The sequence below is a fragment of the Rhinoderma darwinii genome, chromosome 4 (genome assembly GCF_050947455.1).
Source record: "Rhinoderma darwinii isolate aRhiDar2 chromosome 4, aRhiDar2.hap1, whole genome shotgun sequence".
In the NCBI taxonomy this organism is placed as follows: Eukaryota; Metazoa; Chordata; class Amphibia; order Anura; family Rhinodermatidae; genus Rhinoderma; species Rhinoderma darwinii.
The window spans coordinates 275,926,309-275,941,216 of NC_134690.1; the positions used below are offsets into that span (position 1 = coordinate 275,926,309).

At 41.9% G+C, this 14,908-nt stretch overlaps 1 protein-coding gene across 2 annotated transcripts in view; it reads right to left on the reverse strand.

The window, feature by feature from the left end:
• The window catches only part of TBCE (tubulin folding cofactor E), a 70,790-nt gene extending 69,668 nt beyond the window's left edge, over positions 1-1,122 (reverse strand). Inside the window, exon 1 of one of the 2 annotated variants that reach the window (XM_075862527.1) lies at positions 990-1,122. Coding sequence is in view for 1 of the 2 variants with exons in the window: in XM_075862526.1 (XP_075718641.1) it covers positions 680-720 (41 nt within the window). In the remaining variant the exon portion in view is untranslated. Of the gene's footprint in view, positions 1-679; positions 880-989 lie in introns of those variants that run through there. The other variant, XM_075862526.1, reaches the window with a different exon arrangement.
• Between the last annotated feature and the right edge of the window lie 13,786 nt (positions 1,123-14,908).

The following is a 14,908-nucleotide window of genomic DNA, read 5'->3' on the forward strand; positions in this document are numbered from 1 at the left end:
GGAGGAAAAAAAAAAGAAAAACTGGTTGCAAAGGTGGACAGAGACTTTGAATACATGGGTGTCCGTGTAATACTGCATGCTAACCATAAAAATAGGGAAATATTGGCGGAGCAATGGGGTACGTCAAGCATCAGCGGCATCCATTGCTTGAAGGATGAACGGAAGCCATGACGCAGTCGTGTACAGCACCTGAGCCCCAAACGGACTCACAGCGTCATGGATGACTATGATGCTAGGAGTCTGGCTTTTCGGCTGGAATTCCTTGCGTCCGCCAGGGAGGATACGTTGTGTACTTCTACGCAGCATATCCGTCCTGTGTGAACATACCCTTAATCTAAAGAGCGCAGGAGTAAGATGCGGCCAATTAATAAAGAGGCGAACGACGCTTAATAAATTTGTCGCATCTTCTGCTGCCAATGCGCCAAAAAAGGAAATCGACTCTGGTTGCGAGTTGGTGTCGACTTAGAAGTTAACCCCTTCCACACCTTACATATTGAACGTATACACAATATTACAAAGTGTATGCATGTGTTGCTCTCAGACCGGTGTGCGGTTTTTCATTGGCAATGCCAGTCCCTCACCCATCTCTAATAGAGACAACCTCCAGCACAAACACCTTCGCTTCCCACCATGTGCATTACATAAGCATGTATCTTTATCACAAAGCACGGCTACTCACACTATATATATTGAGAAACAAACATTAACTCTCGTTAACATGCATAATGTTAATATATCTGCAAAAGCAAACAAGTCTTAGAAGAAAATGAGTATTCTTTATAATGCGACACAGTGTTCTGTTATACTACAGCAGGGCGATGCCATCATGCTGATGCTCAAAGGCAATTGTTATAGACACATAAAGCTCGGTTTAATGAAGAAAAAAAAAAAAGAGCGGTGAAAAGAAGACCGATATTAGAATGACAATGATCCGGGCAACAACCGAGTCCCGGCATACAGCGAACAGACTGAGTCTACATTACACCCACCAGTTACAGCGCTGCTGGGCTACACAAGTTCTTGCAATACAAACGTCACTGGTTCCCACACTTCAATTTCCGGGTTGAACGTCATTACGTAACGAGCGTCGGGAGCTCCGTTTTCTTATTTACGACAAATCTCTCCGTGGCAGCTTGAGCATAATTAGCTAGAACGACCGAGGCTGCAGACCAAATGATAGTCTCATGCCACCTAGCGGCTAGATTATATATAGCAGCATATATTGGTGGCTGGTACTGTTAATTCAAGAATTGAGGACCGAAAGACAGAATATTCTGGAGAAATATCTGTATGGAGTTAAAATCAGAACATTTATTCATTATTTTCATCAGCTAATGGCCTTAAATCTGTAATAGAGCAAAAACATTTATTTTTTTAAATTCAAATTGGTATAAAGCCCAGTCATAAAAACAAAAAACCAAAACCAAAACTATAATTAACCCATTCAGGACCCATTAACCCTGTTTTAGCCTCGTGGACACATGATTTTTTTAAAATCTGACATGTGTCACTTTATGTGGTAATAACGTTGGAATACTTTTGCCTATCCAAGCGATTCTGAGTTAGTTTTCTTGTGACATATTGTACTTTATGTAAGTGGTAAAATATGGTCGATAAATTCAATATTTATTTGTGAAAAACTTCAATTTTTAGCAAAAATTTGCATTTTTCTAAATTTATATGTCTTTGCTTGTAAAACAGATGGTAATACCACACAAAATAGTTACTAGTTAACATCCCCCATATGCAGGGCTCAGAAGGGCAGGAGCGCCTTTTGGATTTTGGAGCGCAGATTTTGCTGGATTGGTTTTCAGTGCCATGTCGGGTTTGCAACGCCCCGGAGGGACCAAAATAGTGGAAAGCCCCCAAAAATGACCCTATTTTGAAAACAACACACCTCAAGGAATTTTTCTAGGGGTATAGTGAGCATTTTGACCCCACAGGTTTTTTGTAGAATTTAGTGGAATTAGGCAGTGAAAATGAATATCAACATTTTTGTCCACTAAAATGTTGAATGTTTTAATTTTTACAAGGGATAAGAGGAAAGGCACCCCAGCATTTGTAAAGCAATTTCTCCCGATTACGGCAATACCCCATATGTGTTCATAATTTTTTTTTAATTAGAGATGAATTAACCCTTTCAGGACTGATCCTTTTTTGCTTTTTCATTTTCGTTTTTCACTCCCAGCCTTCCAAGAGCCATCATTTTTTTATTTTTCCGTCAATAGAGTGGTGTGAGGGCTTATTGTTTGCAGGAAGAGTTGTAGTTTCTATTAGGGCAGATTCAGACGAACGTTGCATTTTTGCGCGCGCAAAAACCACTTGACAGCTGCGTGTGTCATCCGTGTATGATGCGCGGCTGCATGATTTTCGCTCAGCCGCCATCATAGAGATGAGGCTAGTCGACGCCCGTCACTGTCCAAGGTGCTGAAAGAGCTAACTGATCGGCAGTAACTCTTTCAGTACCCTCGACAGTGAATGCCGAACACAATATCGAGAAACCTGTTAAAAAAAAAAGAAAAAGTTCGTACTTACCGAGAACTTCCCTCCCGGCTGTTGCCTTGGTGACGCGTCCTTGGTGACGCGCCTCTCTTGACATCGGGCCCCACCTCCCTGGATGACGCGGCAGTCCATGTGACCGCTGCAGCCTGTGCTTGGCCTGTGATTGGCTGGAGCTGTCACTTGGACTGAATTGTCATCCCGGGAGGTCAGACTGGAGGAAGAAGCCGGGAGTTATCGGTAAGTCAGAACTTCGTTTTTTTTTTACAGGTTCATGTATATTGGGATCGGAAGTCACTGTCCATGGTGCTGAAACAGTTTAACTCTTTCAGCACCCTGGACAGTGACTATCTCCTGACGTCGCGTACCGGAAATTTTTTTGCCGGGTTCGGCCAAAACGAGTTCGGTCGAACCCGGTGAAGTTCGGTTCGGTTGTCCGGGTTCGCTCATCTCAAAGACACTCCGTTTGGATGTTTGGAAACAGAAAAGCACGTGGTGCTTTTCTGTTTACATTCATCCTTTTGACAGCTGGTGCGCTGTTTCAGTCGGTACGCACGGAAGTGCTTCCGTGCGACCTGCGTGGTTTTCACGCACCCATTGACTTCAATGGGTGCGTGATGAGCGAAATACGCGGAGATATTGAGCATGTCGCGCTTTTTGCGCAGCTGACAAACGCTGCGCAAAAAGCACGGACTGTCTGTACTGCCCCATAGACTTGTATTGGTCTGTGCGTGGCGCGTGAAAACCACGCGGCCCGCACGGACCCAATACACGCTCGTGTGAATCCCCCCTTAACACCATTTAAAGTACCATAAAATGTACTGGGAAACTGAAAAAAAATAATTTGCGGGCTGAAATTGGAAAAAGCCCTGATTCCTCCATTGATTTTTTTCTTTTTTTAAGTCTTTCACCGTGCTGTAAAAACAACAACTTTAGTTTTATTCTGCATCACAATACGATTACGGTGATACGGTGAAATTTATATAGTTTTTTTTATATTTTACAAAGAAAAGACTATTTGTTAAAAAAAATTAATTGTTTTGTATCATCACATTCTGACAGCCAGAACTTTTTTATTTTTCAGTGGATTGAGCGTTGTGGGGACTTAGTTTTAGCGGGACGAGCTGTAGGTTTTATTGGTACCATTTTATGGTACATACATCTTCCTGATCACTTTTTATTACATCTTTTTTAGAGCTAAGGTGACCAAAAAACAGCGATTTTGGCATTTTAAAATCTTTATTTCTTACAGCGTTCACCGTGCGCAATAAATGTTTTACTTTATTCTGCCGGTCGGTATGATTACGGTGATACCATATGTGTATAGTTTTTTTTACGTTTTTGCAGCGTTTGCACAATAAAATTACGTTTCTATAAAATAATTTCTTTTCTGAGACACGCTATTCTGAGCCGCAACTTTTTTAGTCAAAAAAGCTGTGGGAGGTCTTGTTTTTTGCGGGACGGGTTGTAGTTTTTATTGGTACTATTTTGGGGTAAATGCAACTTTTTGATCACTTTTTATTCTATATCTTGGGAGGGGTGGTGACCAAAAAATAGCGATGCTGACATAGTTTTCCGTTTATTTTGTTTGCGGCGTTCACAGTGCGGAAAAAATAACATTATAGTTTCATAGTTTGGGTCGTTACGAACGCGGTGATACCAAATATGTGTACTTTTTTTAACGTTTTAATTTTTTACTATAATAAATGACTTATTGTCTAGGAAAACAAAAACTTTTATTTTTACACTTTTATAAAACATTTTTATTAACTTTTTTTTTTACTTTTTACACTTTATTTTTTTTACCTGAAGCTCTGATCGCTGCTAGAATACATTACACTACCTAGGTAGTGTAACGTATTCCAACTGTCACTCTGACAGTAAGTCTACGAGGTCCAGCCAGTGGCTGGTCCTCATAGGCTTCCATACATGGCAGACCCGGAAGCATCAGCAACTCCCACAATTGCATGGGGGCTGCTGATGGGCTACAAACCCCCTAAATTGGGAGATCGCAATCGAGCACCGCATTTAACGGGTCAATTGCCGAAATCAGTGGCGATGAGCCGCTGTTGGCAACACTGGAGCGCCAGCTGGCGGGACAGCTGACCTCTCAGTTCCTGATGCACACCTTGTCGCCAACAGTGTGCATCGGAAACGACACAGTGACTTCCTGTCACTGACAGGAAGCCTATCAGGACCAGCCGGATGTTGGTCCTGATGGGCTTCCGTCCATGGCAGACATGAAGGCCATTGTTTGGCTTCCGTTTGCTATTCTAACTATCTGCAAACCCCTGCGATTTCGGACCGGGGTCTGCTGATATGCTAGAAACTCCTAAAATGCGTCGATTGCAACCGATCGTCGCATTTAAGGGGTTAATTCACCTAAATAAGCGGCAAAGGACTGCTGGCCGGCAAAGAGTGGAGTGTCAGCTGTCTGCGACAGCTGACCTCCCGATTCCCGGTGCACACTGTCGCACCAGAAACAACTCAGTAACTATACATCCTCGTGCGGGAAGTAACCTCCCGCGACGACGTATAGTTACTTACGGACTCGTGCGGATAGGGGTTAAAGGGGTTGTCTGAAAGTTTTAGAAATTAACCCCTTCCCGCTTTGGCCACTTTTGACCTTCCTGACAGGGCCTCATTTTTTAAATCTGACATGTGTCAATTTATGTGGTAATAACTTTAGAATACTTTTACCTATCCAAGCGATTCTGAGATTATTTTCTCGTGACACATTGGACTTTATGTTACTGGCAAAATTTGGTCGATACATTCAGTATTTAATTGTGACAAACAACAAAATGTAACGAACAATTGCAAAAATTAGCATTTTTCCCAATTTAAATGTATCTGCTCGTAAGACAGGCAGTTATATCACACAAAATAGATGCCAATTAAAATTTCCCATACGTCTACTTTAGATTGGCGTCGTTTTTTGAACATCCTTTTATTTTCCTAGGACGTTACAAGGCTTAGAACTTTAGCAGAAATTTCTCACATTTTCAAGAAAATTTCAAAAGGCTATATTTTCAGTGACCAGTTCAGTTGTGAATTGGCTTTGAGGACCCATACAATACAAACCCACATAAGTCATCCCATTTTAATAACTGAACCCCTTAAAGTATTCAAAATAGCATTTAGAAAGCTTCTTAACCCTTTAGGCGTTTCACAAGAATTAAAGCAGTGGTGAAATTTAGACATTTTAGTTTTTTTTGCAGAAATTCAAATTTAATATATTTCTTTCTGTAACACTGAAGGTTTTACCAGAGAAACGCAACTCAATATTTATTGCCCAGATTCTGCAGTTTTAAAAAATATCCCACAAGTGTACTAGTAGTACTCCTGTCAGGGGCTCGGCCACATGGCTGAAGAAAAGGGGCCCGCCGGGCTGTTGTCGCCCCCCCGGACTGTCACCCCCCCTCGCAACGCTTGCACCGCCCCAGCTGACCTGTTGCTTGACAAGCTGGACTAGGAAGATGCAGCATGTAAGCAGAAGCTCCGTGTGGAGATCCCGCCCCCCAACCAGCTCCTTCTCTACACCACCGACCGGACTTGCATGCTGGTGAGTGTTTTCCCCTCTCCATCCTGCTTTCCATTCTTTCTGCTTTCCCCACTTGTACGATATATAATGTAAATTAAAATGTTTTTTGTTATTTTTTTGTTTTCCTAGCGGTTTTTTGCCTCGATGTTTGCAATCGCGGCAAAAATGGTGCAGTTTTGCTGCGATTATATAAAAATCGCGGCAAAACAGCGTGATTTGTGCCACGATTACTTAAATTGCATAAAAAAAAGGATACAAAACATGAAAAAATAGTGCAGTTAGGCTATATTCTCACAGTGCGGTCAAATCACATTTTTGCTGCGATTTTGCAAACATTGTGGCAAAAAAAATGGACTTGAGTCTATTGAGGGATCCGTGAAAATGCACAAAAATAGGACGTCCTATTTTTTTTACAGGCCCTTCACACGGTCCGTTAAAGCGACGATCATGTGAATAACCCCACAGAAATACATGCAGCCGTGTGACGGCTATTAAGAAAAAAGTTCCTTTACACAGACGATTAGCACGTTAGTCTGAATAAGCCCTAACTCATGTGAATGGGGTTTGTCAAAACCTCATGCACATGCAGCAGAAAAAACAATCTGCATAGAATTTAGGACGTGGTGCTGATTTACAACCCCTTAACGCAATATCACGTAACTGTACGTGGAGAGGGTTAGGTATGTATGGGAAGTACAGAGCAAGCTCATGGGCTGAGCGAGCCCCATACACAGCGGGTGACGACTGTGTTACGCAGCCGACACCTCACTGCAACGGGGGGAATCAAAGATTACTTTGATTCGCCCGTTTAACACTTTAAATGCCGTGGTCAATCGCGACTGCAGCATTTAAAGTGTTAGAATCAGGGGGAGTGCCCCCCTTCACGGCACGATCGACTGTTAACAACGGTTGTTACAGCAACCTGGGGGCCTAATGATTGCCCCCAGGTCTTCCATCTTTGTACTCCTTTAAAGCTCTGCCACCGGCAGGGCTTCAAATGAGACTGTCAGAATCACGATATACTGCAATACATTAGTGCTTCAAGTCCCCTAGGGGGACTAATAAAAAAAAGTCAAAGTAAAAAACAGTTAAAGTTTTTTTTTATGTTCCAAAAATAAATAAAAAATAAAGTAATAAAATAATAAAGTATTAAAAGTTCAAAAAACCCCCCTTTTCACATTTTTTCCCTAAATCAATGTTAAAAAAAATAAAAGGTAACATAACTGGTATCGCCGCATCCGTAAAAGTCCGAACTATCACAATATAGCGTTGTTTAACCCGCTGGGTGAATGCCGTAAACAAATATATATATAAAACACGCAAATTGCTGGTTTCTGGTCAATTTAGCGCTCCAAATAAAGTGATCAAAAAATGGTGTATATTGCAAAATGGTATCGGTGAAAACTACAGCTTGCCCCGCAAAATTTAAGCCCTCACACCTCTAAATTGATGGAAAAATGAAAAAGTTATTGCTCTCAGAACATGGCGACACAAAACATTTTTTTAATTTAGCTAATAGTTTTATTTTTTTCTAAAGTGGTGAAACATAAAACAAAACATATAAATTTGGTATCGCCGTAATCGTATCAACCTGTAGAATAAGGTTAATATGTAGTTTTTACCGCCTGATGGATGCCGTAAAAACAAAACCCCGAAAAATATGGTGTAATTGCTGTTTTTTGCCCATTTCATGAAACAAATAATTTTTTCCAGCTTCCCAGTACATTATATGTTACAATAAATGGTGCCATGAAAAACTACAACTTGTTCTGCAAAAAACAAGCCCTCATATGGCAATATAGACGGAAAAAAAATAAAAAATTATAGCTTTTGGAAGGTGGGGAGGAAAAAACAAAAGAAGTGAAAATCCGAAAAATGGGTTAAATCAGCTGCATGCCTATTATGTTGCAGAATTGGAACATATTTCATCCTTAAGGGCGGATTTACACGAGCGTGTGCGTTTTGCGCACGCCAAAAATGCGGCGTTTTGCGTGCGCAAAAGGCACTTAACAGCTCCGTGTGTCATCACATAGGATGCGCGGCTGCGTGATTTTCGCACAGCCGCCATCATTATGACACTGTGTGGATGTTTGTAAACAGAAAATCATGTGGTGCTTTTCTGTTTGCAAACATACTTTTGACTGCTGTTGCGCGAATCACGCGCGTCCCACGGAAGTGCTTCCGTGTGGTGCGCATGATTTTCACGCACCCATTGACTTCAATGAATGCGTGATGTGCGAAAAACACAGAAATATAGGACCTGTCGTGAGTTTTACGCAGCGGACTCATGCTGCGCAAAAATCACTGACAGTCTGCACTGCCCCATAGACTAGCATAGGTCCGTGCGACGCGCGTGAAAAGCACGCGCGTTGCACGGACGTATTAGACGTTCGTGTAAATCCGCCCTTACAATGTAAAGGGTTAATTTGCTGTAAATCCCCAGCAGATTCTGTAACGCACACATTGAGGAATTTGGTGCACAAAATCAGCAGGTAAAATCTGCACATAGTAGTGCGTTTTTTTTATACGTTTTTAGGTGCGATTTTTACATTTTGATGCAGAAATAGGTGCAGGTTTTATGCTGCAGATTTTTTATTTTTATTTTTTTAAACTAGTCAGAAACAATTGACATATTGACAAATTTGACAAATTGACATATATCATATTTTCAAATACACACCGCAGGTCAATTTTTGTGCAGAAAATGCGACATGCAGATGAGATTTCTCGATCTCATTTACTTTGCTGGTACTGTATTACTCTGCGTATTTGCCACATGTAATAAACATCGTGTGCATTTGGCCTAACAGAGGTTTTTTTTAACTCACCCTAAGGCCCCGTTCACACATGTTGGAAATGATACGGATTCCGATAACATGCCGATGATTCTGGGTCCCATGCATATGAGGTTTCCGCAACCCAGTTCACATGCTGCAAAACATTTTCCACGTGTATTTTTGTCCGCACCATGAAAATGAAACCACCACCGCAATAAGTAGCATGCGACTTATATTACATGGAAAACCCGAGGATGAGCAACTTTGAATGACAATGGGACTTAGGCTTTGTTAAAACAGTATTTTGCAGGCAGAGACAGAAAATGCCCGAAGAAAAGGCACGTTGCTTCCTTTTCTCGCGAGCGTTTTCTCCGCTCGTGGGAAAAAACGCCTACGCCTCCCATTGGAATAGGAGGCGATTTCAGCTGTTTCTTGCCGCAGTTTCCACTGCAAAAAATGTGGCAAAAAATTCTGTGTGAACAGGGCCTTATTTTTGTGCAGATCTGCTACACACTTGTGGCACATCTGCGTCAGAACTCAAAGGGAACGCCTCAGATTTTTGCGGTAGAAAAACACATTGAACTTTAATGGCAACATAAGAACGGAGCATTAGTTCTCCTTACATCCTCACAAGCGCTTCCCCCTCACTTAACCCCTTCCTGACATTTGACGTAAGTATACGTCATGGAAAGCCAGTGCTTCCCGCAAAATGTCGTATACTTACGACAAATGCATGGCACCGGCTCAGAAGCGGAGTCGGTGCCATCATCCCCGGATGTCAGCTGAATCTTACAGCTGACATCCTGCTGTTACGGTGGGGACTGAAGTTAGCTTTGATCCCCGCCATTAACCCCTTAAATGCAGCCGTCAAAAGCGATCGCTGCATTTAAGGTGTTTGCATCTCATCGACACCCCAGCAATGAAATCGCCGGAGTGTCGGTGGCTGCAATGGCCTCCCGGTATGCCTACCATGGAAAACTTCCAGCTGCCACCCAGAGGCGGGGCCTCAAAGGCTTTCGCCGCCACCGGCAAGATGGCGCCGGCTCAGAAGATGAGCCGGCGTCATCAGCGGTGGATATCAGCTGTATGTTACAGCTGACATCCACCTGTAACGGCAGGAACCGGAGCTAGCTCCGATCCCTGCCATTAACCCCTCAGATGCAGCGATCGGAGGTGATCGCTGCATCTTTGTGGTTGCTAGCAGATCGCCAGCTGTGCCCTGCAATCGCACGACTGCCGACTGCTATTATGACAACAGGAGAACTAACAATGGCCTCCTGTCTGCCATTCCAAAAGCCGATTAGGCCCCACCCGGAGGCGAAGCCTAATCGGCTTGCTGTCAGTGAATGACTGACAGATCTAATACATTGCACTACGTAGGTAGTGCAATGTATTAGAAAAAAAATCTGATAGTTGGACCTTCAAGTTTCTTAGTGGGACTAAAGTAAAGTGTAAAAAAAAAAGTGAAAATAAAGTTGTGCAAAATATAATTAGAGTTTTAAATATTAAAATAAAACACAATCTGCCTTTTTCCCTTATCAAGTCCTTTATTATTGAAAAAATAAAAAAAACATACATATTTTGTATCGCCGCGACTGTAATGGCCTAAACTATAAAAATATTATGTTATTTATTCCACACGGTGAAAGGCGTAGAAAAAAAACGTTAAAAATAATGCCAGAATTTCTGGTTTTTGGTCACTTTGCTCTACAAAAATGTCAATAAAAAGTGATGAAAAAGTCGCATGTATCCAAAAATGGTGCCTATAAAAACTATAGCTCGTCTCGCAAAAAACAAGCCCTCATACAGCTCCGTCGACGAAAAAATTAAAACGTTATGGTTCTCACAACATCGTGACAGAAAAAATACATTCTTTTTACAAAAGTAATTTTATTGTGCAAAAAGTTGTAAAACATAAAAAGTGCCATATATTAGGTATCGCCGGAATCGTACGGACCCGCAGAATAAAGTTAACATGTAAATTAGAACTCATGGTGAACGCTGTATAAAAAAAACCCTAAAAAAACTATGCTAGAATTGCTGTTTTTGGTCACCTTGCCTCTCAAAAAATAGGATAAAAAGTGATCAAAAAGTCACATGTACCCCAAAATGGTTCCAATAATAACTACAGCTCATCCCGCAAAAAAACAGCCCTCATACCACTACGTTTATGAAAAAATAAAATTAGTTAAGGCTTCAATATGTCAGGAAATAAAAATATGCAGTTGTGCAGATCAGAGGGGAACAATTTGTCTGTTTCAAGAGACGATTTATCGGGGGCCCTAAAATTAGGGAACCAGGAAAGGGAGGGCCCAAACATATCTGCTAGAAGCGAGGGCGTCCGTATTATACCAGGACAACACTTCCTAGCAAAATTCCCCAAACTGCAAAAGTGTGGAGTGTGGACCAAAGGGTGATAAGTAAAGACACCATTTATCAGTGCGACACCGGCCTGTGCAGAAAGGATTGCTTCACAGCATAACACACATCTATGGATTATTTTATTGTTTACCCCATTATTATACCCCCTGACTATGCCCCTGATGTACTCTGCCCAGCTCACATATGCCCCCACATTATAAACGGAAACACCAGCAATACTCAAACAAAACTACTGCCAAGCAAAATCAACACAACAAAAGCCAAATGGCGCTCCCACCCATCTGAGCCCTACAGTGTGCCCAAACAGCAGTTTACTTCCACATATATGGCACCGCCATATCCAGGAGAACCCTTTTAACAATTTTTGGGGTGTGTGTCTACAGTGGCATAAGCTGGGCATGACATAATTGCCACTGAATTGACATATCTGGGGAAAAATTTTAATTTTTACTTTGCACCATCCGCAGCGCATTCATTTATGGAAAACACCTGTGGGGTGAAAATGCTCACTACACCCCTTAATAAATGCCTTGAGGGGTGTAGTTTACAAAATGGGGTCACTTCTGGGGGGTTTCTTTTATTATTTCCCTGACTCTGCAATTGTGAGCCAATTCTGTGTAAATCGCCAAATTAGGCCTCAATTTCGCATGGTATTCTCTCCTGAGCCCTGTCAAATGTCCAGGCAAAAGATTAGGGCCCCATGTAGGGTGAGTCTAAAACCGGGAAACACAGCATAATAATTAGAGAGCTGTCTTGTTATGGTGGCACATGCTGGGCACCACATATTGGCATATCTACTGAAAAATCCCATTTTCACTCTGCAATATCGAGTGCACACTAATTTATGCAAAACACCTGCGGGGTTAACATGCTCACTACATCCCTATGTGAATACCTTGAGGGTTGTAGTTTCCAAAATGGGGTCACTTCTGGGGGGTTTCCACTGTTTTGGTCCCACAGTGGCTTTGTAAATTCGACATAGAGACCAAAAACCAATCCAGCAAAATCTGTACTCCGAAAGCCAAATGGCTCTCCTTCCCTTCAGAGCCCTGCTGTGTGCCCAAAAATGAGTTTATAACCACATATGGGGTATTGCCATACTCGGGAGAAATTGCTTAACAAATGTTGGGGTTCTTTTTCTGCTTTATTTGTTGAGAAAATTAAAACTTTTGCGCTAAAGCTACGTCTTATTGGAAGAAAAAATTACTTTTTATTTTCACTGCCCAATTCAAATAAAATCTATAAAACACTTGTGGGGTCAAAATGCACACTACACCCCTAGATTAATTCCTAATGGGGTATAGTATCACAAATGGAGTCCCTTTTGGGTAGTTTCCACTATACTGGTACCTTAGGGGCTTTGCAAAAGTGACATGGTGCCAAGAAACCAATGCAGCAAAATCTGTGCTCCAAAAGCGAAATGCCGCTCCTTCTCTTCTGATCCTTGCCATGTGCCCAAACAGCAGTTTATGACCACATATGAGGTATTGCCGTACTCCAGAGAAGTTGCTTTACAAACGTTGGGGTTTTTTTTTTCCTTTATTTGTTGGGAAAATGAAAACTTTTGAGCTAAAGCTACGTCTTATTGAAGAAAAGGGATTGTTTTCATTTTCACTGCCCAATTCTAATAAATTCTATGAAACACCTGTGGGGTCAAAAATGATCACTACACCCCTAGATGAATTCCTCAAGGGGTGTAGTTTCCTAAATGGAGTAACGTTTTGGGCATTTCACTGTTTTGGTCCCTCAGGTGCTTTTTTTCCTTTAGTCCTTGTGGAAATGAGAAAAAATTAGCTAAACCTACATTTTCTTTGAAAGAATGTAGATTTTCATTTTCACGGCCTACTACCAATAATTTCTGCAAAAATCCTGCGGCGTCAAAATGCTAACTATACCCCTAGATAATTTCCTCTAGGGGTGTAGTTTTCAAAATGGGGCCACTGTTTTGGTTCCTCAGGGGCTTTGCAAATGCGACATGGCCTCGAAAACGATTCCTGCTAAATTTGAGCTCCAAAAGCCAAATGGTGCTCTTTCCCTTCTAAGCCCTGCCGTGTGTCCAAACAGCCGTTTATTACCACATATAGGGTACTGTTTTACTTGGGAGAAATTGCTTTACAAATTTTGCAATGCTTTTTCTCCTTTAGTCCTTGTGGAAATGAGAAAAATTAGCTAAACATATTTTGCTGAATTGCTTTCTTGGCACATGTCGCTTTTGCAAAGCCCTTAAGGTACAAGTACAGTGGAAACTACCCAAAAGTTACTCCATTTAGGAAACTACACCTCTTGAGGAATTAGGGTATGTGCGCACACACTAATTACGTCCGTAATTTACGGACGTTTTTCGGCCGCAAGTACCGGACCGAACACAGTGCAGGGAGCCGGGCTCCTAGCATCATAGTTATGTACGATGCTAGGAGTCCCTGCCTCTCTGCAGGACAACTGTCCCGTACTGTAATCATGTTTTCAGTACGGGACAGTAGTTCCATGGAGAGGCAGGGACTCCTAGCATCGTACATATGTATGATGCTAGGAGCCCGGCTCCCTGCACTGTGTTCGGTCCGGTACTTGCGGCCGAAATACGTCCGTCAATTACGGACGTAATTAGTGTGTGTGCACATACCCTTAATCTAGGGGTGTAGTGAGCATTTTGACCCCACAGGTGTTTCATAGATTTTATTTGAATTGGGCAGTGAAAATTAAAAAAAATCATTTTTCTTCAATAAGACGTAGCTTTAGCTCAAAATGTTTCATTTTCTTAACAAATAAAGGAAAAAAAGAACCCCAACATTTGTAAAGCAACTTCTCTGGAGTACGGAAATACCCAATATGTGGTCACAAACTGCTGTTTGGGCACGCGGTAGGGCTCAGAAGGGATGGAGCGCCATTTGGCTTTTGGAGTGCAGATTTTGCTGGATTGGTTTCTGGTTGCTATGTCGCACTTGCAAAGCCCCTGTGGGTCCAAAACAGTGAAAACCCGCCAGAAGTGACCACATTTTTGAAACTACACCCCTGAAGGTATTTACCTAGGAGTGTAGTGAGCATGTTAACCCCACAGATGTTTTCCAGAAATTAGTGTGCACTCGATGTTGCAGAGTGAAAATTTTATTTTTCCCATAGATATGCCAATATGTGGTGCCCAGCTTGTGCCAGCATAACAAGACATCTCTAATTATTATGCTGTGTTTCCCGGTTTTATAAACACCCTACATGTGGCCCTAATCTTTTGCTTGGACATTTGACAGGGCTCAGGAGTGAAAGAATACCATGCAAAAGTGAGGCCTAATTTGGCGATTTACAAAGTATTGGTTCACAATTGCAGGGCTCTGATGAGAAATAATAAAAGAAACCCCTGAGAAGTGACCCCATTTTCGAAACTACACCCCTCAAGGCATTTATTAAGGGGTGTAGTGAGAATTTTCACCCCATAGCTCTTTTCCATAAATGAATGTGCTGTAAATGGTGCAAAGTAAAACTTTCAATTTTTCCCTAGGTATGCTATATCAGTGGCAAATATGTCATGCCTAACTAGTGCCACTGTAGACACACACCCCAAAAATTGTTAAAAGTGTTCCCCTGGGTTTGTCGATGCCATATATGGGGAAGTAAACAGCTGTTTGGGCACACTATGGCTCAGAAGGGAGGGAGTGCCATTTGGCTTTTGGAACGTGGATTTTGCTTGGTAGTAATTTTGTTTGACTATTGCTGG